Here is a 26,897-nt window from a genome sequence, read left to right on the forward strand (position 1 = left end):
TTCATTCTAGCTGCTGCTACTCAGACGGCCTTTTTGCCCTCTAGTGGTAAAATGTGCTGCAGAAGCTGTTCAGTCAGTCAGCCGGTAAATCAATGAGTCAGCAACTGATGGACACTTCCGTTTGAGCGGCTTCTTCCTCTAGTCACAGGCAAAAAAAAGACGAAAAAATGTGCAGATAACGCAGGGATGGAAGACTACCTCTTTAAAAAAGGTATTACCTCATATGACATTGAATGATGAAGGTCACAGCTTTGACGATTGACTTGAAAGGTTAGCATTTGAAACTCCATGTCTGGTGACATTTATCTACTTACGAAATTTACTTAAATCAAGAGCGGGCCATTCTCCATCACAGTCCCCAGCTGCGACCCTTTACCCAATATGTGCTACTTCATTATGGAACGATTAAATGCATCGGCATGTCTGAGCAATAAGAGGTCCCACTAACGAGTTCATTTGACCTGGTGCTTCATTTGCTGTGTCTCGCTGGAGGGACGTTTGTGAGCGCTTAGAATGCGAAGTGCTTCCCCTCCGTTCGCGTAAAGGTCCACACACAGTCGGCGCTTGGGAGAGGAATGGCTTCAGCGCTGATAATTAATACCGCAGTTCCGGCATGCAGGCTTTGGCATATCAAGTGAAGGATGGTAAGTAGATCAAGGACAAAGGGTTAGCGTGTGCAGGGCATGAACAGCAGAGGGCGCTGCAGAGTTCCTATGCCACAATTGTAGAACCTCTAAACCGCACTCTTTTTCCCCAGTAGTCGTCGGCAGTTTATTAAAACAGCTGACCCTCCCCTTATCCCTACATTCATTTATTATTTTTCGGTTGTTTGGACCTCACCTTCGTTCTGTCTATGACATGAGTATCATTTGAGACATTTTCACTCTAAGCAGTCATTTTGTATAAAGGTTGGATACTGTACCAGGGTCTGTGTTGAGAGGTGTTGGGGTGTGTTTGTATGTCTGTTTGTGGGGACAAGGAGATGAGCACTTTAAGAAGTATTTTTTTGCACATAACAAGTCCAACACTGCATTACACTGAAGTCCTGTTTAATAAACCTTGTTTACTAAAAACAGTGATTAATTCATGAGGGGTCCCTGCTCTATACATGCAGAGTGTGACTGACCTGAGCACTTGATGGCACCATTTTGTATGATTTATACTTTGCTGTCTAATGCAGGTTCATTTGGTTTTTTTCAGTAGTGAGATGTTTGAGTTGCAGGACATTTAACAGAAGTTTTTTTTATTATTATCCCTGCAATCTTGAATATAAAGACATCTGTCAAAGGCAAGTGCTTATGAATGTTAATTAGCAGTGAGAGTGTTCCTCATTTGTTTCTAATTCTAATCACTACTGCCATTGTAGAATTGCTTTAATAGCCAAATGCTCTGAACACAAACACATTTCAGTCCTTCCTGCACATGCATAATAATGAGTATAATTTTAGTGAATGATCTTCACACAGGTCTCTGAATGGGGGATGACTCAGTTTGCTACCAGGTCTAGCCTTTGATAATCAGAAGCAGAAGCAAAAATGTATGGGAAGTTTGTAATAAAGTCATATTTGACATTTTGGAAATCTGTCAGTCTCATGCCGTAGGAGTGCATATATATATGGTTTAAATATATTTAATTGCTTTTTGTGTGTTCATGTGTATTAATTTTTATGGCTGTATTTAGGGGTACACCCATTACATTTTATTTAGAAATTAATTCATTTTTTTATTTCATTATGATTGTGAGGAAGCCACCTTGACCTGTCCTCAAAATGGCTGCAATGGTTGTTAATGTGATGTTAATGTTGTCTTCTTGTTAAATTTTCTCTATTAGGGATCCTTTTTTCCCAAAGTACAGTATTTGTAATATACAGAGCTCATACTAAAATTGTTTCATTGTCAATTGTAATTGTCATTATGTGTAATTTAACTGTAGACAACCAGCCATTGCTGAACAAGCCACACCTGCCTAATTAAAGGCATATTAAAATACAGGTGTGGCTGGAGAGCAGGAGAGCTCATTTTTTACTTTTAGTTCCTTTCTTATTTTTTTTAAATTGTGGTTCCTTCCGTTTGTTGCGTTTTGAAATAAACTATTGTATTTTTAAATATTTGCTCTTTTGTTCATGTCTTTGTGAGAGGTGTTGGTCAGGTTCTTCCCAATGATTTATCAGTTATCGCCATTCTTTTTCAGACACAATCCTGAATTCTCACTAAATCCTTGGATTAGACAAAGGTAGAGAGTGCCTTACTGTCATCTTTCACTGATGTTAGTCATTCATTTCATTTATACAACTGCTATTGTGTTGACGATTCAGTGGATTCTTAAAGTTCAGAGAAGGGAAACCTGTTTCCTTACAATCATTTCCATTTTTTAATTGGTTTCTATAGGGATTAATTCATAACACATTGTAGATACAAAGCAGCCAACCGATTCCAAAACTACAGCCCCTTTTCATTTTACCTTTTTACCTTTGTCTTACCCTATGTCATCTAGTACATGCTCTTATCCATTGCATTGCATTATTGGCATTTAGCAGACACTCTTATTCAGAGTGAATTAGATAGATTACAATTTTTACATTATCCATTTATACAGCTGGATATTCACCTGAAACCTGAAACCATCTGGGCAGTTCCAGTACATAGTTTAATACCCTACTTTTTGCAGTACCACACTTCTACCACAACACACTCCATCAACAAGTCATACGCTTGTCTTTCATGGACTTGTCTTGAATTTGGACTCTATTTCCTTTAGTCAGACGTGACTCCACCGAGTACACATTTAGGGAACTTTTTTTGACCAAGCTAAAAACACAGCCATGAGCTCTTTGTCTTTCAAAACCTCAGATTTACAGGTGGAAATGTACACATCAGTTATTTCCTCCTCCTCTCATCATTTCATAAGAACTGCTAGCATAACGTTGCTCACCAGGTTCTTCACGTTGCGCGAGAGCATGTAAAACTGTGACTTTTTGTGTGGTGAATTTGATATGGGGATGCCACCACCCACAGTTCCTATGTGGGAGACCTGCATCATGGTGAACTGAACATTCCTGTGGAGGTGTTTCCAGTGAAAATGTTTTTGCTGTTATCACCGTTTAGTTGACTCATAGCACCTACCAAATGTGTTGCAACCTCTGCACAATGCCATCTTTAAACATTCCAGCACCTGATTTTTTGGCAACATGGTGTGCAAATAAGAGACAATATATAAACGTACAAAGTACTGCATGCACAAAGACATGTTCCATACATCAAGCTATGGAAAGTCAGGCACATCTTCAGATTTGTGGTTCCATTATCACCACTTTAATGAGACATTTTGACCAATGACCACCTCCTACCCTCTCTCCAGAACAATAAGACTGGTGACAGAAATGACGTACAGTAACTCCTGCTACCATCATCCATCCAGATTAAATTCTGCTTATGTATTGCAGGCCTGTTTTGAAACATGGCCTTCCTTCTGCAAAATGTTTACAGCCATGGTGAAACCGTTAGTTTCAGAAATGGCTGTCGAAGACACACATAAAACATGCACATAAGTACCACTGCACAATGATGTCTAGCCAAAGGCTCCTCATTGAAGTCCATTTCTCATTACAGCTAATTGATCGTGTTGTCAGGATATATTGGCAGAACAATTGCTTATACCATGGTGATAAATGGATCTCCATTACATTGCGATGATCTCGGTGTGACTGTGTTGATGTACAACATGGAGTATATGTATTGCCCAATTCAGCTGAATATGCTCTACATGCATTATACATAGGGGGCCCTAGGATATATCTGTCAAGTAGAACACTCATGAAGTCAAGGAATGCAAACTGTATGCTAGCTGAAAAGGAATTCCCCTGTACCAGACTGGCTGTGGAGGAGGCTGAGTTATGCTGAGAGAAATGGCATTACTCAACAGCCATATTTTTTTTTTAAATAGTATGGCCGTCAATATACACAATATGTGGTCTTACAGGTCTGGATAGTGAAGGCTACATCATATGCTGCGAGGTTTTCTCTGTAGGTGCAGTAATCAGAGTACAGAGACACAAATGAGGTGAACATGATGGCTAAAAGGATCAGCTGGAATGTGACCTTTTGGTAGACCTGAGTTTATAATCAATACAGCTTTCCCTGCAACCAAACGTGAGCTATTGTGTCCTTACTGACCGCAAAACTGAAAAATCGGGCTGATTACAAAGGAATTGTGGCTGTATTGTGCTACACAGCACCGCATTTTCAGTTTTTTATGTGATGTAATGCAGTTATTAATTTGAAAGATGGTCATGTACAATTTTAATTTCACTCTATGTCTGGAAACAAGATTTGATAGAAATTGGCACATTTGTCATTCAGTATTGAGTAAATGTTGAGTGTTGAATCTTCTTATGTCTGCTTGAAGTGACAGTATTAAAGCCTTTATCCATATTGCAATGACATCATCAAAACAATAAACCATTGTATTATATGAACATAAAATAAAGGGCAAGTGAAGATATTAAATTTAAATAAAAAAAACCTCAAGAAGAACTTGCAGTTTAGAGGGTCAGAAATACCTGGTGACCTTTCAAAAACTTTACTATATCCAGCAAATCTGACAACAAGGATCTCAGTGTGTGCCTTGATGGGAATTGTCAGACAATGATTAGCAATGTGCAAAGCATATTAGTGCTTTTATGTAACAACATTTTAATACTCCTTGTTAAATGGCAGCAAATGGTTCAGTGAAGTGAATGTCTTTTAAGAAGTAAGGGGCTGATAATGGCCAACATTGTCATAATACACAGGCCCATTCTTTACAGATGGGATTAGTTGCTTAGCAACCTATGGAATAAGCCTGTTGTCATGGTGTCGAATTTTCTGATGCCTATAGAAAGGGTCTCAATGCTGAAATGTTGCAATAACTGCTGAAAAAAGGCTGCTCTGGGTAAATTGCTACCATGTGTTGGTCAGGACTGAACATCTGAGGGTACATTTCAAAAGGAGTTCTGTCAAAACAGGTCCATCCACTAATGCCACACCTCAAACCTTAAACATGCACTACAATGGCTTTTCACTGGCTCTTGTAGTAGACTTCATTTTTCATTAAAATGTTGGTGAAAAAACAGCTATTCCCAACCTTTTCTGGTGAACAAAGACTTTAATATTACACCTCTATATTTCAGATCAGCCAGACAGAAGGACAAGACACCCAAATCCTTTAAAGATGGATTTATACCAGAGACCCTGTGCTAAAGAGAGGTCAGTCAAAGTGGTTATTTTTACACCATGTTTTCAGTGTGTGCGACAGTTTCATGAGCCTGACGAGCTGGAGTAAGTCACTGTGTGATTGCTGATTGAGTTTATTCACTTTAACAGTGTTGTTTTTCTGCATGCTAATTTTAATCCTGATTATTTCTGCTGTATTACTGTGACAGAATGAATGGAGGGCTAATGGCATTCTGCAGACATACTTCCAAAAGATGGCCCTTTGTTTCAGTGCTTAATCATTTCTGTTCCTTTGTGGTTTAAAGACATGTGCTGATTGGTTTAACAATGGACCGTGGAGTGGAAATGTGATGTCCCAGTTTCCTTCACAATTTCTCTGCCATAGTGAGTCATTACATTTTGCTTGAGAAATGAAGTTGTTCAGTGAGGATGCGCAAATTGCCCAAGGGTTAGTTGTAGAAAAACATAAAGCAGGAAAATACATCCTTGACCAACATTTTGAAGCTGTCATTTATTATAAGCATTTAAACCTACTACAGTAGACCTGACAAAGTACACATTATTTAAAGAACTGTGTTTACTACAACAGAATTTAACATTTAGCTCTTTGAGACACAGTTAATCAGCAGGAAGAACTCATGGTTCACCTTCTTTGCTAGTGTAGGTAAGGATTTCTAATCTGTATTTAATGTGATGATTTAAAGAGTTTCAGTGTGTGAAGTAGATGGTCAATGCTCCATGCATTTTTAAAAGGTGTTAGGTCTACAATATTACACAAATATTATTTACTCTAAAAATTATTGTATTAAAAAAGACTTCACATGACTGGCAGACATTTTAAATACACAGATGAGAGTCAAGTCCTGAACCACAGCCTTGCACTGCAGCTCCTTCAAAATGGATCCTCCCTTCACCTTCACACGCCTGTTTTTATGCTGTAGATAACATTGGAATCACGTGCGTAATAAAGAACCAATTAATGCTGCCCATTCTCAATGATAGCCAGTGGCCAACAATTCCAAAGTTGGTTAAGGTGGATCTAATGATTTATAGCCTGCAATTTTGCATTCACAGCTTTGAATTACATGAGTAACCGGTAAGACAAACATATTCAATGACAGGCCTTTTGCGTACATTGTGGGAAAATAAATGAAGTCAATTTTTTTGATCAGTTGAGACAGTTATAGGCACAGAGGCTGCTGTAGAAAGTATCAAGTCAGGTAGCTTGTATTATAAAGAATCTGACTTTATCACATGATGGAACCCTCATGTGTTTATGGCAGATTAAGCAGGTTTGTAAATAACCATCACAATATCATAATATAAACCTGCATAATATGAACCTGGTGGCACAAAATGTGCAAATCACTACATGACCAGTGTGTCTTTGAAGTACAATTAATAATCAGTCTAAAATGAGATTCCTCAGTACCATGACAGCAACTGCATTTCATTTGGTCTGTTTGAATACAGGAATGGTGTTGCATAGAGGGTTATAAAACTAATCTGTGTTACATCATACTTTAAATTATTTCATGACTGTACTGTAGAGATAGAAAACAAAAGGAAAGTCGTGATGACCTTTTTCCAAATGTCGAAGTGCAATATAATTAATTTAAAAAGCTTCAGCAAAATGTGGATGGAAGGTTCTGGTTACCAGGCCAATAAATGCATATGATTACATTATAGAGCTCCTCTTTGTTAGATTCTCACTTTTCAGCAGAGAACAGGCAAAATTCCATGACGCTGCAGGCATTGTATGTTTCATAATCTCATTTATAAGACACATTCATAGACCTTAGAAAAAAAATCAAAACCTTGAAAATGAGAAAATGAGAAAATTGAGCTCTCATTAGGAAAAATGAATTTGTGCTCACATATCTGAATATATTTGACTCATTTTTTTAATTTGCACCAGCTGTCAAAACCCCAGCTGTATGCTGACGCTACATGCATTCCAAATTCTGCCTGTGCTCTGGGAAATTTGCCAGTTGTACAGGCAGTTCTTTGAGAGCTCAGCTGACTGCTTTATTTCAGACACATAAGTTATGGGATGGCACGTAATTCTGCCACATGAAAGAAGTTTAAAAGGAAAAGCATAATGCTGATGGTCCTCCCATGGTTTCACATTATCTTCGCCATTTGAAACCTCCTTGCTCTTCCTACTAAATCTTGATATTGTGAAATCATCTTCCAACATGTCACTCAACACTGTGGCAGCAGCTTCAACGTGATTGTGAAAATTGCTTCAGTGAGTGTGTTTATAAAATAAAGACTCAAATACGGGCAAACAGATTTTCAATACACTGTCTGTTGGTACAACTTTTCCCTTATGTACTGGCTAGTTCTAATAGTCATTCCGTGAAATTAAGCACACACAAAACAATAAACATACAATGACATATTCACAGATATACAGTGTTTTAAAAAGATTGTGTCTATGAGCCGTTTGTCCAGCTTATTGTTAACATCCAGATACTTGGAGAGAACGAGAACACAGCAGGTGAAGGAACTTGCAGAACTTCGTGCAGAACAGCTCTATGCACATTACAGCATGTATCAGGAGACGTGTCAATGCTGTCTTTGTCCCTCTAGGTGGCAAATTCTCTGCTCATACAATATCACTACTCCTTCTTTCATCTGCTATAACTCACACTGTTTCTTTGAGAATTCTTTGTAAACAGTTCCATATTAAGACTAATTTGATCAGTTTTGTATGATTCTAAAGGTTAATTGTGATGATTTCTTATGATTCTAAGAACTAATTTATTCTGACAAAGCCCTTTAAAAAGCTCAATTTGAAAGTCAGCCTTATCACACGTGGCAGTAACAACAGGACTGTTTTGAAGGGTTTGTCAAGGTTACCCTTGTTGAGCTCTGTGCAACATTCAACTGCCACCTAGTGGCTATAAAAGCACACTGGGCCACAAAATATTTATGTAAGCGTTTGACAGAGAATGTGACAAAAGAAGTATGTGAATGGGGTTCCATACCATAGTAAAGCAACGACAACAAAAATATTAACAACATATAGGTCTTGTTTGTTTATTTTCTATTTTCAATTACATTTTAAATTGCTAGAAACATGCAAAATATTTGATTTTTGCAGTTTACTGATTTTGCTCAATATCAGTCTCAGATCTCAAATATGTGCATGTATTATAAATGAACAAATTACTTCATGTAATATGAAATTAATAATTGAATAAGACGTCATGATAACATTGGTTCTGCATCTTCTACGATGCAATTGAGATTATTTCTGAAGAGAAAATCAGGACTGTACAGCCAGAGGTCATTACAAATGACTACTACATGAACAATTATTTTGTTAGTCAGGCCTGAACAGTAGGACTGTTTTACTGATGAATTTGTATCTATGGTACAGTCAACATCTCAGATACTAAACATTTAAAGTAGTACGATAGTCTCAAGGCAAAAATGACCTTTTAAAAGGAGTCGAGAGAGAAAACACAGGTTTGATCACAAGACAAAAGACACAAGATAAAATTTGAACTTAAGTGGAAAAAACATAACTGAAACTACAATAACTATATTGCCTCATTTGATATCGTACGATCTGCCTCGAGATAACCTTGAGGAAAAGAAAAACAGTTTGTTTTTTTTCCTCCCACTCTAAATCCTCTATCACGTGTAAGGGCCAATACCGCCTACATGCATATTCCTGCAGGTGTTTCATGCAGTGTCCTTCAGCTCGATCTGCTTTACCTGTGAGGTGTAGGAGGATTCAGGTGCGCTACTACGTGCTGTGGTTGACTGACTGGTCACTGCATGGGACAAATGACCGTTCAGGTCTCTCACCCCACAGGAGCGTGTGACGAAAACGAAACGGACTGGATTCGCTCACACTACACTGCACCACGCAACAGCGTGCTTCCGCTCTGCTGTTTACCATGAGTACCCACCCAGTTGTAAGTAAAGACCCCGTCCCCCTCTTTCACGGGAGCCTTGTTTACCGCACGGATGATTGGAGTCATGCGCGTCCCGCGTTTGCTCCGGAAGATTAGATAATTGAATCAGAGAATTGCGGTAACTATAGCAACGGAAGCGCAATTACCGTGTAACAGAATTACCCCAAGAACATGGGTTCTGCCAAAGACCTGAAATGGTCAATTAATTACAATTTCATTGTGCAATAAGTTTCAACAACATTAATTACTGATTGAGTGCCAAGTGTGTGACGTCAGTGTAATGTCACGCCTATATGAGTGTTGATTATAAGCATGACATTTTTTAAAATGACTGCGTCGCTTCTAATGGAAACCCAATCTATAGTGACCTTGCACAAAAGAACATTCCATTGTACATCTGATAGATCAAAATTAACAGATCACACTAGGGTGACGCTATGGCATTCTGTTTATTTGGATGTGGAATCAGCCCCTAGGATCCTCTTCAAAGACATTGGATAACACATGCCGTTTCATACATTATGGCACAACAAAGACACTCTGATCAGATTGCATTATGTTTGATGTTAATGACTACTTTTGTGCTTGCTAATTTATACAGCCTGAGTACATAATCTGACAGCCAATGAAAGACATGAAGATGCAATTTACAGTCATGTTCCAAGAATTTCTTTGATTTGTTAAAAACATGCGATGTCCAGCTTCTTGACATTGCTGAGTTGCCATCATCAGGCATAAACATTGCAATTCAGAGCAGTGTTTACACTCTCATGTCCTGTAAATCCAGAAATATTACTCTTTTTCAAATACTGTTACACTGAGATTTAGGTCTCCAGCTTACCTCTGTACCCCCCAAACAAGGCATTCTGTTGAATAATAAATTTACATAGCCACATTCTAAACAGACACCCTAGTTACTACTGTTCTTTATTTTAGTCTCTTCATGAAGGTTCCCCTAGCCTCCCTACAGTGACGTGCAGGATACTAGCCACATGCCACTCCTCCTTGGTCTGATCACTGTTTCAATATCCATGTATCAAACGCAGTAAATGTTACAACCTTCAGTGCTGCTCTGATTGTATTTGGAAGCAAGGCCTGCTCATTATGAAGCCTAATTTTAATGATCAGCAAAGCTATGCTTCTGTTATGAAATGGAGCTCCTTCTCCTCCATGTGCCTGAGAGCGCTGAACCCAGGTGCATTTTGAGGGCCGACTTTGCCGCTGTGTGTCTGCATTTCTGTCACAGTGATCCTTTTGGACACCTGCCAGTGCGCCTGACGGACACGGAATGGTGAACGCCCAAGGGGCTTCTTCCCATCCATCGCGTCTGTGTCTAACTTGACTGAACACGCGCATACTCATGTCAATGCTCACACACAGGCACACACTCATACTGTACATATACACACTCACACATACACATACTGTATGTACACATCCACTCATACATACATACACAATACACAAACACAAATGCTCACACTAACTAACACGCAAGCATGCCGACACAAACTCATACTGTACATACACTGACACTCAGAAATAAATGAACACTCAGTCAGATAGCACATGGTCTTTTACGGCTCTTTGTTGTGTCATAACAATACAATGTATCTAGCCACAAAAATGAAACTTCAGACTGGGGAAGAGATGATAGTGGGTTGTAGCTAAATCACAAGAATAAGTAACATGGGAAAGTGATCTTTCTGCACTTTCTGGTTTAGGCTGCACATTGGCAAGTGGTGGCTAAATATACAGCATGAGCATGTGGATTTTCATGTCTCCTACTTGATGTTTGGGAATTTGATCTGTGAAGAGGAAAGCAGGCTCTGAGTGGAGATTGGCTGCAGCTGAGATCCCTGCAGGTGCTTGTTGCACACACACACACACACACACACACACACAAAGGGTGGCAATGCTGGTGAAAGGGGTAGAGATGACCTTATCAGGGAACACAGGCTTCCTTGGTATTTCCAAGGGGTAAAGGACTAGTTTGCCTTGAGAATAGGCCCACCGGACTCCCAATGGTTATCACTGCACAGAGAATGATTGACAGATGTACTTGTGTTCTAAGGATGATCTGAAAGAATGTCTAAACAGTATGGCAGTTCAACTTCAGCTATCTAATTAAACTGAAAGTACTACATAAATAAATCCTTCAATACATTTTTCATTATATATTATCTTTCAAAATACAGTATATATCATGAGTAATAAAGAAAAAACCTTCGCTCCTCAAGGCCTTCTAATAATAGCAACAATATCCACAATAACACCCCGATGTAGGGTCTTTTTTGACTCCCCAGTCTGTGAAAATAACAACACCTGGAGGTAACACGTACATTATGTGACATGACCTTTGACCCATCCCCCTCTGTGTGTCAGTGTCTTTGAGTGGTTGAGTATGCCAGCAGGCCTGCAGGCACGACTGTGAGCTGTCTGTCTGTTCGAGATCACAGTGTGCCGGTGCGGTGAATCTCTCATCCTCAGCTGCGTGTGAACTTTAGCTGCAATCATGGACCGAGACAGTCTGTATCAAGCACTTCCTTCAGATGTGGACACTTGTTGAGAGAGAGAGAGAGAGAGAGAGAGAGAGAGAGAGAGAGAGAGAGAGAGAGAGAGAGGCTGAAGGGATGGTAAACAAGAAGCCACTTTCCTCTTATATATTGAACATTTTTCTCCCCATTCATTAAAAAGGAATTGCACCAACACACACATTTTCAGTCCCTCTACCCCCAACAAAGTGAGTGAAGCGTAAACATATTATAGCAAACCTAGGCCCTTATCACTGCCAATATGGTGGAAAATCCAAAAAGGTCTCCCTTAGGGACGACAGTTTTAGATTTAGCTTTTGACCATATTATATACTTGCCTAGCAGACATGTCTTGACATTATTTGTTTAGCTGAAACCCTTTTCCAAAGTGACTCATACATTAATTTATGTTACTCATCAATTTGAATAGCAGTATACTAACAGACACACTTAAGGATTAGGAACTCGCTCAAACGTAGAACACTAGTGTCTAATCTCAGCTGGGAATCTGAACCCTTTGGGGTTCAAGTCCTCCTCCTTTCTGCTACATGATACTGCTTCCCTGCTCTTTACCACTACAAAACACTGCTTGCCTGCTCCTTACAGTTACACCACACTGCTAGCCAGCTCCTTTTTACACCACATTGCTGCTCTGCTGCTTACCACTACACTACACTGCTGCCCTGCTATTTGGTATTAGCACATGCCAAATGAAACAATGTGTTAAATGACAGGGGAGTCAATTTTGCCACAGAGATCATGAAAGAGCACATCCTGATAAACTCATGCATTATGCATGCACCGCTCCTCTTTTAGTCTTTAGTCTTTCTGATTTCATGTGATGAGAAGATTTGCTGATCAGATCTCACAGTTTTCTAATCGCTGGCTTGATTGGGACAGAGAATTCAAGGCAGGATGGGGGATGGGGGTGAGAAGAGATATAAAATTAGCCTTGCTGTCAGCCTAGTTTTCACTTATTTGTATTCAAATTGTCATCACTTTAGCAGACTCAGGATGCTTCCCTTGCTAGCAATTATTTAGCCTGAAGAGAATTTACAGTCCAACTCACTTTGTCGTGTTTCGTCTGACTAATTAGATGACAAATTGCTTAACCTCCACTGGACTGGCTAGGAACAGCAATAGCCCAATAATGACAGTATAGCTTTAACATGCTTTGTAAGATCAGCCACAGGTGAAATGTTTAATGTAACACATATGAAATTATTTATCATTTTTCAAGTCTGATTTATGGAATCCTGCTCTCTCCTTTACATTACATAACATTTAGGCTTCTGTGACTCATGTTTTTAGTGGTTGCTCACCATGATTATTAAGACTCCATGCTGTGCTCTTGCCTGTGGTTAACTCCGGCATGGGGCGATTTTGTGGTGCATTCAATGGGAGTCTGTGATGGGATGTCCCTCAGCCTTATGTTAGGCTGTGAACTTCCCCAGCACAAGCTAGGCATTAGCTTGAAGCTGTTTCAGCATTGCAGTATAGTGGATACAGAAACACATGCACACACACAAATATATGTATTATATTTTATTCTGTTAAATTCATGCATTCATGCATTCTACATGCATTATCTTCCATTTGAAATATATATATATATATATATATATATATATATATATATATATATATATATATATATATATATAATATAGTATATGCATTATCTTCTGTTCTATTTTGCCATTTGAAAGTTGCTGCCTGTCACAACATTCCAAAGACCTCACAGTGTTTGAGATGGAGAAGGAAACTGGGAGTTTAGCCAGGACATGGCATCTTTAATGACGACAGTATTCAGGACCTTTGTTTAACATGTCAACCAAAAGATGGCGTCTCCTGCAGCACAGTGTCCCCAAATACTACAGTTGCGCATTATTGTGCATACTTAGTCCTGGAGAAAGACTGCCCCCTTCTGGCCCATCAACACCACTTCAGCAGCAACGAGATTGTACCAGGAGGTCTGTTATCCAAGACAGTGCCACACAGCATAGCACTATTGGGTGGCTTGGCTGAAGGCAGAAAGTAAAAACATTTGACACAACAGTACCTCCATAAATGAATAATATATATATAATCTAAATCTATATAATCTATATAATCTATATAATCTAAATTATTATATATATATATATATATATATATATATATATATATATATATATATATAATATATATAATAATCTAAATTAATGAGGTCCCATTGCCTCTCCATTTACCGTAAGTAGGCCCTCTAAACTCCTTTCATGAATCCAACATAGGGCTGCCTCATTGGCACTCAGACTCTTTTCTAGGGACACTCACAAAACCCTCTTCCTTCACAATCATCTTAGTCTGCTACACTACAGTGTGGGAAATGGTGCGTGGCAAGATTAATGTCTTCGTTTGTCATTGTACACACTTTCACTTTGTTGCTACGACTTTATATGACAAATTTACAGGCTATGAAAATTTTAAAATAATTCAGGTAGTAAAAGTGAAGACTAACTGTATAATATCTACGTATATATCTACATTTGCAATTATGTTGTCACAAAATATTTATACATTTAAATTGCAATACAATAAATGAGAAAAATGAGGAGGGGTCATTAAAAATAAGCATTCCACGGAAACGACAATGGCCAATTTGCCTTTGTCCGCTAGCTCGTGTAATGTCCAAAGGGGAAGCGAGTCACTATTACGTAATGCTTCAGACGTACGCGAGGTTTTACTATGCTTCATTCACACATGAGTGCACATAATAGGCTATTTAGTTGTTGTCAACCTTAAGATAGTCAGAATGGTACATTCAAAAGAAAATTTTCCACGAACTAGGCACAAATCTGCAATGTGTATTCTAACTAAACAGGTGTGCTAAAACGTTCAATATCTGTCATATAACAAAGGTTATCTGTCACATAACAAACCTTGTAAAGCACGTGCACCTAGCCATCTTGCTTTAACGCGCGCGATCAAAACATTCTGAAAACTTATTTACCTTGTAACTTGAAACGGTTATCTGCATGATGGAACGCATCTGGAACCTACAAAATTACAACTGCCAATCTGATGCACACATTATAAACGTCAGTTTCTATTTCCTTTGTTTTCATGAATACAATGAACACACTGATTCCTTGCTATTTTTACCTTGTGGCCGAAATCAGGCCAAAGATTTGGTTTAGATTGCTGTTCTAGAATACAAATTGCTATGGAAGTCAATGAGCGCAATTCTGAAGAGCTGACTCCTGTTTTCTGCCTCTCGGATTTGCCTTTGGGTATTTCTCTGCAAGCCCCGGCGACCGATACCAACGTGTAGAACAAATGTTTCTGTTTACACCCCATAGCAAGAAATTGCACACTGATATTGATATTATCCAATAGCAAAATGCTAAAATTATCGTTCATTTTCGGAAAGCCAATCCCAGTCTGTCTCCGTGGTGCTTTTTATTTTTCACCAAGCCGCAGGCGTTCGGCTGTTTCCGTATGGAGTAGTAATTAGAGCCGAGTCCCCACTCTAGAGCGAGACACGGGCACATCAATTGGATAGGTTAGCGTTGTAGAAGTGTTTACTCCATACATTGCTCAGCATCAAGAAATTGACTAATTGCTGCAAAATGGATACCGCTAACCAGGTAGGCATAATGGCAAGATGCAATTTCATTGTCTTCTATTTTGTAAAATGGGTTTCTTCGAATATCTTAAAACTGTAATGAAAATATTCAAATGAAGTAAACATGTCCATCATAAAAATTGTATTCTTCATTTTACTTGTAGGTCGTGTCAGTTGGAACGTTTGGAGTGCTTAAATTACCCCTTGGATTTATACGCGTTCTGGAATGGGTGAGTTCAGTGTTTTGAAGGAACACGTTTTCTTGTTTTGTTTTGGACCACCAAAGGCAAACTTCATGAAGTGGTGTTGTCAGTTCACAGGATAGAAAAATATGACTTGTTTTTTGTTTTTTCGAATGATTGACAAAATATATCCTTGACATCCTTCTCTGTTTCACTCACAGTTCTTAACGTTGAACTCGCGCGCGCTGCAATAATGGTTATGCCTTTGATGTTTTGACCATATAGCTTTTCCGTCTCAGCGTTGTTTTTAAATATTACAGTATAATCGGAGCATGTGTGCATATTGTTTGCATATTTTTAAAACAGAAATGCATGGTGACATATTGGTATTCCATGAGTCGTTTTGCTCCAATGTCCTTGTTTCAAAAAGCGTCCCATTGCTTGATCAACCAGTGCGTGAGCAATCCGTTTTACCTTGCCCAAATGGCTCAAGTTTATGTAATGAAATGCCACGATCTTAATTGAAGCTATTCATATCCATGGTTAACTTAAAGACATTGCAGATTTATTCAGATTTATGCTCCTTTCTCTACAAAGGTTTATTGTTCTTCCTCTACGTGTCCAAATGACAGCAGTTACAAATGTAAAATATGTTCGATATTCGAGTAATAAATGCAATCTCAGTCTAGAGGATTATGATTCCTGACTTGCAGTTAATAACTGAAATCATTTTACACGTCAGTCACAGGGCTGAATACATATATACGGGACATAATACAGACTAAATATTGTAGATACATTAGATGTATTAATGTTCCAATATGTATGTCAAATTGAATGATGTAATGTCCATTTTAACTGTGACACCAGCGTCCCGCCCCTTTTAGCCTATTTTAACTTGGTTGTTTTCCCAGAGAGACAAAGCTTCAGGATGTAAATATCAGCACTTGTAAATACAATACTGCCATTTAAGGGAACACACTCAGATCAAATGTGTATAGGGTCAGTCTATGAGCCTGCACACATGCTGTGCAGTCTGCTTTGTGGTCAGTTTGGATTGATTCTGCAGTCGGGAGCCATACTCAGGGTCAATGTGTTAAGGACTGTGTAGCTGAATAGAGGAGCTGGTGTATTGTTTTTGTGGAGATTGTGCAGCGTTGGGAGTGATCCATGTATGTTTTGGGGTTGTGCAGTAGGGTAAATTTGCTGGTATGCTGTGTTAGTTGATTGTTCTGGGGGGTACTGGGATACTGTGTATTTGTGCATGTTTAGCATGGAGAATGTCTGTTTATATGGATTGCATAGCTAGATTTTATTATTTCTGATCATAGCTGCATCGAGTGGTTGGTGTGCTGTAGGTTGCGTCACTGAATAGAAGGTTTGGTGTACTGTATATGTTTGTGGGTTGTATAGCTATATAGAGGGGTTGGTGTTGCTTGTGTGTTTGTGTCATTGGTGGATAATGGCTTATGGTTTGCAGTGCACATCCACTCTGTCCATAACTACGGAAAAACGGTCCTCCTGAAATGTAACAGCAGACAGTCAGGTTTCAGTAATAGGAGAGGAGGAGCAGCTCCATGGCTCATTTTTGTGATTGTTATGCACCATGATATTTGTGGGTCAGGGGACAAACAGTGGCAGAGGATCTGAGGAACAACCCTGAATGCGAGTTCACTGCATGTCACGAAAATTATTCATAGGGGCCCAGAACTACATTATTTTTCATGCTGCTTATACAAGCAAGTACTGTCACAGGTATATGATTTTACATGCTGATTTTTTTATTTAGGCATATTCCAATGGTTGTTATCGGAATATGGAATATATGGTAAATAGATTTATTCATGGCACCTTCTGAGTAAGGGTTCTAATGACTAATGCACGTTTACATGCATACACACTCTATGGATTGTGGGACAAGAAGCATGTTACTGAGCAAATGAGCTTTAAGTACCCTGAAAGACTTAAGAATGCCATGCAGATAATGACAACCATGAACATAATGAGAGCAGTCAGACAAATGAATTGGGGTTTAACATAAATTCTTAAGATTTTTTCCCAATAGTGACTGCACAGCAAAAAAAAAAAAAAAAAACACTGCTAGCACATCCAATCTTTGGGCACAGCAATACTCTTCGAACACTTAGATATTCTGCCATTGGGCACAGCTAAATTATTATTAAATTTGCAAATGCAGGAATTTGACCAGCAATAAGAAACTGGATGCCAAAACTCATCTGACTTTGATATGCACCAATTTTGTGCCCCTGGTTCTGGTTTGTTTTAATACCCCCTTTATAACTGCACAAACCCTGGGAAGGGTGCCTGGCTTTTTCTGTGAAAAAGCACATGGAAAGGATTTTGATGGACATACAGCATGCTTGAATGAATATAAATGCCATCTTTTTGGTTCGAGTTTGGTGCATCCAACCAAACATATTCCTTGGATTTAGTCTTCTTGTGCTTATATATTTTTTTTAAACTTCTGGATAGACACATGCAAAATAACAGTAGATGTGTAAAATATTAGTATGGTGAACTACTGATATTTTTTGATACCCCAGGTGCACTTTAGAAGTGAAGGCCACTACCATAGTGGAACCTTGTACACACTTCATTGTAGGCCTGCATGTACACTCCCTCTGTATGAAGCTGCCATGTGGAGCAGTGAGGAAGGAAGTGGACTTCGGCAGTGGACATAGTGACTTTTGCATACAGGAAATCTGCAGTAGGGTCAGGTAGGGAGAGTTGATATAAAAGAATTGTAGCATCTACAACTTTCTCTGATTCATAGGTATTGCAGTGTTGTTGCCCCCTTGATTAAGTCTCTTGACTTGAATTTTCACCTGGATTTTTGTGAATAATGTGGAAAAATGTTCTCAATATGAGGTAATTGGATATACCAAGCAATTAGGTAACTGTAATTGATCTTTAGTCACACAGAGATGTCATTCAAACTTTAACTTGGTAGTAGACAGCAGCTGACAATTATCTAATGTTTGCATGGGTCTGAAATGATCATGGTCATCTGAGTCTGAGAGACCTGGCAATCTTGGTGCTCTAGACATGGATTGGTGTCTTTAAAAATCAATGTGTGCCCTCTTTGTTCTCACAGACTTCAGTGAAGGTATTTAAAAAGCAGACATTAAATTATATCTAAAGTTCACACATATTATTTAATCTAGATGTGTAGAAACCAAAGCTTAAAAATAAAAACATTCAAAAGAGAAGCAGTAGCACTGTGCTGGTAGTATTTATGCACTCACACAGAGCCTTAATGCCTCCACTATTCACTGGAGGTAGCTGATTAGTTTGAAAGTAGATGTCATTAAAACGCACAATGTCTATAGAAAGTGTAGGCTACAGAACTTAGGTCTCTAGCTTTTACTGTTTCTCAATGAAATGAGCCTTCCGCAGGCCTGATGTATAATATATGCTGTAGGAGAAATAGCCACATTTGGTCCCTCTTCTTTGCCTGCTTGACATAACGCACACTGGAGCTCTGCTAACAATGAAAGCAATTAGTGGGTTCAGAGAACGTATCACTGATTTTGTACATTTAATGTGCAGTTAATGCATTGGGGGGCAGGCAGAGGTGGTGACATTTGTGTCTGTGACCATTTACACTGGAGATTGAAGAAACCATATCTCTCATGCATGTGAAATTTCCATTAATGTATGTGCTCCAGCTTTAGACTATAGTCTTATTTTCTTGTGCACACTCAAGCCGTAAGGAAAAATGAAGTCTCGTACATGTTCCGGTTTCAGAGAAGGTTATGCTCAGTTCCCATCTCTAAGCGCCTAATGAATGACGGTGTCAGACGCTTGTCTCCCTGGTAACTATTATGAGATTAGTTTATGGGAAGATCTTTGTTTTGTTGCTCATTCAGACTAAAGAAGGAACATCTGTACAAATAGTGCATGCCACTAATTAAAGTGTCAAGACTGGTTTGCCAGACTGTTTGGAGCTTGACGTTTCTTAAGGACTGCCGTCATCATTTCTGTTCAGAGGAATCGCAGTCTGAAATGTTGAATACAATGAGCTTTAACATTTGCAGTTTTGATGTGAGTGTTTGCTGTTGAAATTGCATTTGTGCTGTGTATTTATATTGCCATGCACAGTGCTAGAGAATGTTTGATGTATCTCAATCCATGTGTGAGACAGAATTTTGACTGTTTCTTCAAAATACAGCTAATAGTATGACATAATTTTGTGACGCATACTATGTTTAACAAACTGATTTAAAACAATGAAAATGACCTGCTTATGCAATCACTGTATGGGTCAACTGCGATTTGCTTCACATCCAGTCATTTCCATCTCTGGCATGTTGTCAGCGTCTAGCAGCGAATTCTCCAAACAGCTGTAAGCTTCCGTTCTGAAGTCATGCAGAAGCTGTCCTTTGAGACGTGCCCAGCTTGGTCATCTCTGCCTGCGAGCGCATAGAACTGCAGCCTCTCGCCCTAAATTAAGCCCAGTTTGCTAAAGAGGGAGTGGCAAGCACTCCTCATCATCCTAGAAAGGAGGGCCATGTGTGTGACGGGTATGAGGAACAAAATGGAAGGCTGGGTACAGGAGAATTTAATGGACCATGCTTTGGCCTTCTCTGCCCCTGTTCTACCCCCACCTCCCAGGACAGGGCTGATGAAGCAAGGGTACTATGAGGGCAAAAGGAGTGGTGTCACTGGAGGTGTAACCTAGGCTTACTCAATATTTACTCCAGGCTTTGTGGTTATAATGTCACCCTTGTTTGTTGGGAGTCAAACATTTAAGACTAATCCCTGTGATAGCAAACACTGAAAAATTATGCCTGGGTCTTTGTCTTTGTGGCATTCAGAATCACACACACACACACACACACACAAATCTTCTTCTTTCTTTGTGTGCATGTGTGTGTGAGTAGGCCATTAATGTCGTTGATGTTGATAAGCCCAGATGCCAATAGCTGTGAGCATTTGAACCTGGTCCCATTTTTGTTATAATGGGATTCATTCTCTGCTGGTGAGTCATAGCACTCATTCTGTAATGGTGCTTGTTTTATGATAATCTTGAGCCGGTCACAGTGATGTCACCTTAATGATTTAACGAGTGAGATCTCACTGCCAGGGGACTTTGTCTGCGCTGGCAGGTTTGTCACCTATTCGCCATGTGCCTGTGGTTTTGGACCCTGGGGTTTTCTAAAAGTAACATCTAGTGCTAGTAAATATAGGTAGTGTGTATTTTGCCTTTGCTGTTTATAATAAGCGAACTTGCCAAGCGGATTTGCCAGTCGCTGTGAATGCAGGCAACACAAGGCTTTAAGGGATGACTCTCATATGGAGTGTACCTCATTGTGCTTCTAGCTAATTTCTTTGGTGTGTAGCACAGAATGCACTCTACATGTTCTTCTGTGGCTCAGATGTAAAGTGAGGGTGTGCATGCCTGCCCCAACATAAATCATTACTTGTACTTGTCAGAAGCAGAGAAGTAGTCTTGACATTCCCATTTGGAGAGGAGATTATCTTTCTGTGCCCCTGAAAAAGAATTTGGTGGATGATGTTTTGCAAACATGTTCTGTTTCAGACGGGAAGATGCCACATATAGCAATAGGGCGGCCATCAAACAGACCCCCAACCCCCCGATTTACACTTGGAGACACGTCACACAGAAAGACGTCACACATTACCCATCATCACGCACAGTCCATCCATCTCAAGTACACAGTAAGAAAGGATATGAAAAGAACATGTTAAATGTTGATTTTAAAAAAGTCAGTACAGAATTATAATGGTCCAGCATGCCACTTTGGTCAGATCAGACACCCATGTTTATGTTCATTTCTTTTTTTTTGTAATTGCCAACAATATTACGACAGTTCTTTTAAGGAAGTCTCCAACATTTAGTTTAGTGAGATGCAATCATTTATTTTTTAAACGCTCATCAGTCATTGGGGCAAACTAAATAATATAAATGGACTATGTAGTGTACAAGTATAGAGCAGAAATTAGAACAGTGGTTATATGTAGTGTAGCCCATCCTCTGAAACCCCCTTTAGTCTGGTTGTTTATGGAAAGGGCAGGCTACGTAAGTGGAAATGCCATTTCAGATAATTATTGCGTTTGAATGCCAGGGAATTGGTGAAAAGAGATGCAACTCCTCCTGGGAAAATTAATCTTTCCCGCTTTCTATTTCAAGTGTCCTCTGGAGAACGAAGGGCTTATCGCCCGGGAAACATACAGTCTAATCACATTCGGTCCGTCAGTGGCTTTGCGCAGTGCAGGGCCATGTGGCCTTGTTTAAATTCCACGTTTTTTTTTTTTCATTGCTCACTCGCTCTTTTGCGCACAGCACACATTTACACACATACAGGTTTCACATACCAGTCTAGAGAGAATAAAATACTCACAGTGAAGAGGTGTGTGAGAGAGAGAGAGAGAGAGAGAGAAAGTGTGACAGGGAGTGACAGGGACAGAGAGAGAGAGGGATAGGTATGTGTATATGTTGGGGGGGTATTCAGAGACACAGAGGGCAGTATTGATGCTTACACGTGTGTTGTACCCTCACATGACTGTCTTCTTTTTCTATGCTAATTCTTTATCACATGTAGTGTTTCCTTAATGTCCCTTATTGTTCTTAAAGTGTTCTCATGAAGATTAAAGAGGAAAGCCAGCATCTATAACAGCAGCGTTAACCAGCATGGTTTTCCAATGAACAGTCTGGGTACAATGAGGGTCTCTTTACAAGGATTTGTCTGCTCTTAACAAAAGATGATTCATGATAATTTCTTTATGTGTTCATAAACATGGTCTACTTCAATGCTTTGCCCATAGACAAATCTCTGCACATGCACAAGCCTAGAATTAATGCATGGTTCAGTATGTAAATAGAACCCTTCTTATGTCATTATTCTGTGGTGGGGTTATTCTAAGCAAATCAGGGCAATAATTTCACGATTCTCTGAGCCTGAGCAAGTGTAGCATACAATTTAATTCACTTCTCTGTCCCTACGATTTCCAAAAGCATGAGGTGCTAACTTGGTGGCACAATCACAGTCTTTTTCTCACCTTTCCTTGGTGTGAATGTAATCTGCACTGCATTGTTTTGATTGGTTTATTTTTTCTTGTTTATAGTTTAATTTAAAAAAAGTGGCCATCTCTCTGTGTCTACCAATAGTTGAATCAGAGTTCTGTGCAGAGATGTCTATGCAGGTATATTGTAGACTGGTGTGTAAGGGAAACAGAGCGCTCGGTTTAGTCCCAGACTCCATCTGTAAGGGACTGGAATATAGAGGTGAATTTGATAACTCGCTTTGTCTGTGCCTTTTCAAAACATTAGTGGGACTGACTTGAATACTGTATATGTGTGTTGACAATGTGTAAACAGATTCAGATTGCACAATTTGTTCCCAGTCATTGATTTTCACTGCTTTCCAAGGTATGTGTCTTTCTTATTTATCTCCAGCAAAAATTCATAGTTATTCCACAAATTGATGATGCAGTATTATTATTCTGTATTGTAAAACATTTTGTCATAATTCATATTTATGATAAATTAAAGAATAGTTCATTTCATAAAATTGAATAATAAAATAAATAATAACGGTGTGTTATTTAAGGACAAGTACTCTTCTCACAGGGAGATCAAAAGTTCCTGTCTTATTAAAGTGTCTACATATGTGCTTGTTCATCGCAGTGCTGAAGTGTACGGTTGACCCTGTAAAGTTCAGGGCATGACTGTTCCTGAGACAACAGACTGTATATCTCCATCTTTGTCTCAATATGAAAAGGTTGCTTGTCACTTCCTGTTCTTTGGTCGTGGGCTGTATCCCTGCAAGTATCCGAGTTTGCACTCGCTGTCACTCTCTTCAGAATCACCCAGAAAATTCGTGGGCATAGTGGTTGGAGTGTTGGGTCAGATCTCATCCCCTTCAATAGGCATCTCAGATGAACCATCTGGCTGAAAGTTCAGACTGTGTTAAAAGACCGCTGTGCTGTAAATGGAAACTGACATGACTAAAAGCTGCGACATGTGGGTACATTTATTAATGCTTGATTTGTGGTAAGGTTAAAGATGGTGCTGCTATCAAGGATTTTTTTTTTTTTTTGAAAGATTTTCAGGCAAGTATGACGCACGTGATATTCTGTACGAGGAAGGTGGTGTAAAATTGTTGTGCTGTTAGTGCAATCTGTGTTATACTGTGGAATTCTAGCTGTTTACTGGAGCTCACGGGGAAAAATGAATCAGCAATTAATGAACAGGTTTTCAGAATAAGAAGCAGGAGAGAGGTACACAGTTCTGTCAGACGGCGCATAGCAGTATCTGTGTTCATGTGTTTTGTATTAGCTGTTAATGTGTTCTTGTGGAAAGCAGCTGTGAAATGTGAAGTGTATCAGTATTGGCTTTTTAAGGCTTGGTCAGTTGTGTGGCTGAGGATCTGATGAAGATTTTCACAGTCATGGGGGTTAATCCCCCCAACACATACTCATTCCAACACAAACACACGCAAACCCGCACACACACAAACCCACACACACACACACACACACACACACACGCACGCACACACACACACACACACACACACACGCATGCACACACACACACGCATGCACACTGAGTCCACGTCTTTGAGATGCAGTCAGATCACGTCCCCTTTGGGTGGCCAAGCTGACTAACCACTGTGACAGTCACTGGAGGGCAAGGGATGGGCTCTGCCTGGGTCACCTGACCAAGTAACCATGGAAACCCCAGAGGGGGAAAAACACTGTTATAAAAATAAATTGAGATTTTATGCTTGTGTATGACTGCTGAAGCTTGCAGGGAGGCTAGGTTGAACTGACTGAGTAGAGCATGGTAGACGACAGCCATCGTATAGTACAGGGAGATGAACAGCACTAGACAGTGTGGTTTCACATCTGACCATGATGAAGCACCTGACCCACAACTGATTTCAACTTTTAATGAGGCAGCTCCAAAATGTTCCTACTCCCACTCCCTAAATGTAATAGAATCATCAGATAGACAAACCCATTTGAAGATACCGTCCAACTCCTTCCAAGTCTGTCCCCTTCCTCTGAAAAGATAGTCCCACCTCCCTGTAGATACATTTGTTTTTCTCTAAAGACTATCTCACCTCACACAAGGAACCGTCACACCACTCTGAAGAGAAAATACTGCCCAGTGATGACCAAGCTATTCAACTGAAGGCGTTTTCACATCCCACAGAATACTGTCCCAGAAGATCATCCCACACACAGTGGAAATGGAATACAAGTCAAGTGCATCTATTCGGTTCATTATATTTCATACATTTTCTGCCTCATGGCACACCTGTTCAAAATAAGTTTCCAGCTTGTAAGCATAAGAAATTGGGTGATATGGGTAATTTCTGACAATCCCCACTTGGCTGCTGCTGAGCAGATGTGGGAGCAGTCTGTATGAAGAGCTAGGCGTGAGTTGGCGCCTCTGGCTTTTCCACTCTCATTACATTACATATTTTCTTAGCAGACACCATTATCCAGAGCGACTTTGATACCATGAATCTTTACATGTTATCCATTTATACAACTGGGTACGTTTTGAAGCAATTCAGGATAAGCGCATTACTCAAAGGAGTTGAACCTACAACCTTTTGGGCAAGAAGCCCAAATCTTTGCCTGCTGCACCACATTGGTGTTCAGAGGGTTTGGCCCTTGTTGTAAGCCAAATTGTGCCCTGATATGTCAGTTGAGTAATCAGTAGGATCTGTTGTCTGTTGATTTTTCCATCCAATTAAGCCATTATTATTGCTTTAATGTTGGTTAATACTGGTTCCCTATTGTTTCTAACTATTCCCTATACCGTAAGACCTCATTAGTTTAAACCTGGAAGAAATGCAGTCTCTGGAATATATGTAAAAATGAGTCTTCCCAGTTCATACCATGGCATTCAGTAAAAACCAAACATCTGCCCTAGTGTGCAGCTTCTCTGTTCCACTGGTGTTGACTGGACCAGATCATAGCGCCGTGGAAACAAGGAGAGTCATTCAAAGTTCACCAGGCTACAAAACCCTAGAGGGACATTTCTGGATACCGACTTGGTAAGATGCAGGTCTGTGGTGCCGCATAAGCAGTGACTTTATGTCATAATAATAAAAAGAATAATTCCCACCATCATTGCAATGACATCAATCACACTTATAGTGATGGATTATTCATTGCAGTTACTTATTTTGATTATTCATTGCAAATTACTTTAATAAATAGATATTTATTTATTATTTCATGGTACCCATTTATTCCACAATACAAGGCAGCATTAAATGTAATATATAACACTGGTGAAGCTGGTGATGGGCATTAGTGGATATGCTAAGACATAGCGTATACTGATTTTATGAGGCCAGACCAGTGGCCAGTGTGGCTGCAGTGCTTCTAGTCAATTCTTGTAGCTTAATAAGGGTCCTCCTCCTTAACTGTAGTACTAGTACACTGCAATGAATGGCTGGAGGGATAATTAGTTTAACCTCACAAGCTTGACTCTGTTTTTCGTTCTTAAAAAAGCTTTCCCCCATTGTATTTTGCACATGTCACGCTAGGCTAAAATCACTAGTATTATGGCACTGACAGTGCAGAGAATAGAAACTGTGGAATTTGCGTCTAATTCTTCCGCTTCACTGGAGAGCGGTATATTTTTACCCCATACAATGAACGTGATTGGATAAAAACATTCCTCTTTAAAAAGGCTACCTCTGGCATGTGATTTTCAGTGTAAACATTCTGTCACCTGTCTCAAGGCAGCAAGAATCTGCAGTAAAGAGGAAGTGAACACACGTGCTGAGGTGTGCTTTCAAAAGAGAAAAGCATGGAAGACACAAACGCCCGTCCATGTGATTCAGTTACGGTTTTAATGTTACACTGATTCGCTCCTGGCACATAGCATGGAAGGTTCCTAATTTGGTATCTGGGAATTTGAATGAATATTAATGCTCTGTTAACTGTCATTATGTATTATGTATCATGTTGTTCTTTTTTCTTGTTTCTCAATAAAGAATTTAGATTCTTGGCCATAAGGGAAAAAACAGGGTCTTATTTTATTATTTTTACTCTCTCGTAGCTCCACTGTGACATTTAACTAGATAATGCATTAGAACTCCTGGTGATCCTGGTGATTGAATAAAGTGTCTTTAGTAGAGGGTGGCTTCTACCTAATGCTATTATTAGGTACCTCTAAAAGAAAACCCAAGTTTATTTTAAATCAGGACTGACAGACTGTTGGCTTCAGTGAATAAACATTGTTCTGGAGTTCGGAAGTAGAGGATATGCTGAAATAGGATTAGGTGATACACTGACAATGCATGATCTCTTTAATACTTCATCAATAGAAATGACAGATAAAATCAATGAAGGTGAATGGAGAGTAATCAAATCAAATCAAATTAGCTCTGTGACTGAATGTTTTGTATTTTTCTGT

At 39.4% G+C, this 26,897-nt stretch overlaps 1 protein-coding gene across 1 annotated transcript in view; it reads left to right on the forward strand.

Moving 5' to 3' along the window:
* The first annotated feature begins 15,216 nt into the window (after nt 1-15,216).
* The window catches only part of synpr (synaptoporin), a 42,102-nt gene continuing 30,421 nt past the window's right edge, over nt 15,217-26,897 (forward strand). Inside the window, exons 1-2 of the mRNA XM_036531639.1 lie at nt 15,217-15,306; nt 15,449-15,514. Of these exons, the coding sequence (XP_036387532.1) occupies nt 15,289-15,306; nt 15,449-15,514 (84 nt within the window). The 5' untranslated portion in view covers nt 15,217-15,288. The remainder of the gene's footprint in view (nt 15,307-15,448; nt 15,515-26,897) is intronic.

The sequence above is a fragment of the Megalops cyprinoides genome, chromosome 6, assembly GCF_013368585.1.
Source record: "Megalops cyprinoides isolate fMegCyp1 chromosome 6, fMegCyp1.pri, whole genome shotgun sequence".
Classification (NCBI taxonomy): domain Eukaryota; kingdom Metazoa; phylum Chordata; class Actinopteri; order Elopiformes; family Megalopidae; genus Megalops; species Megalops cyprinoides.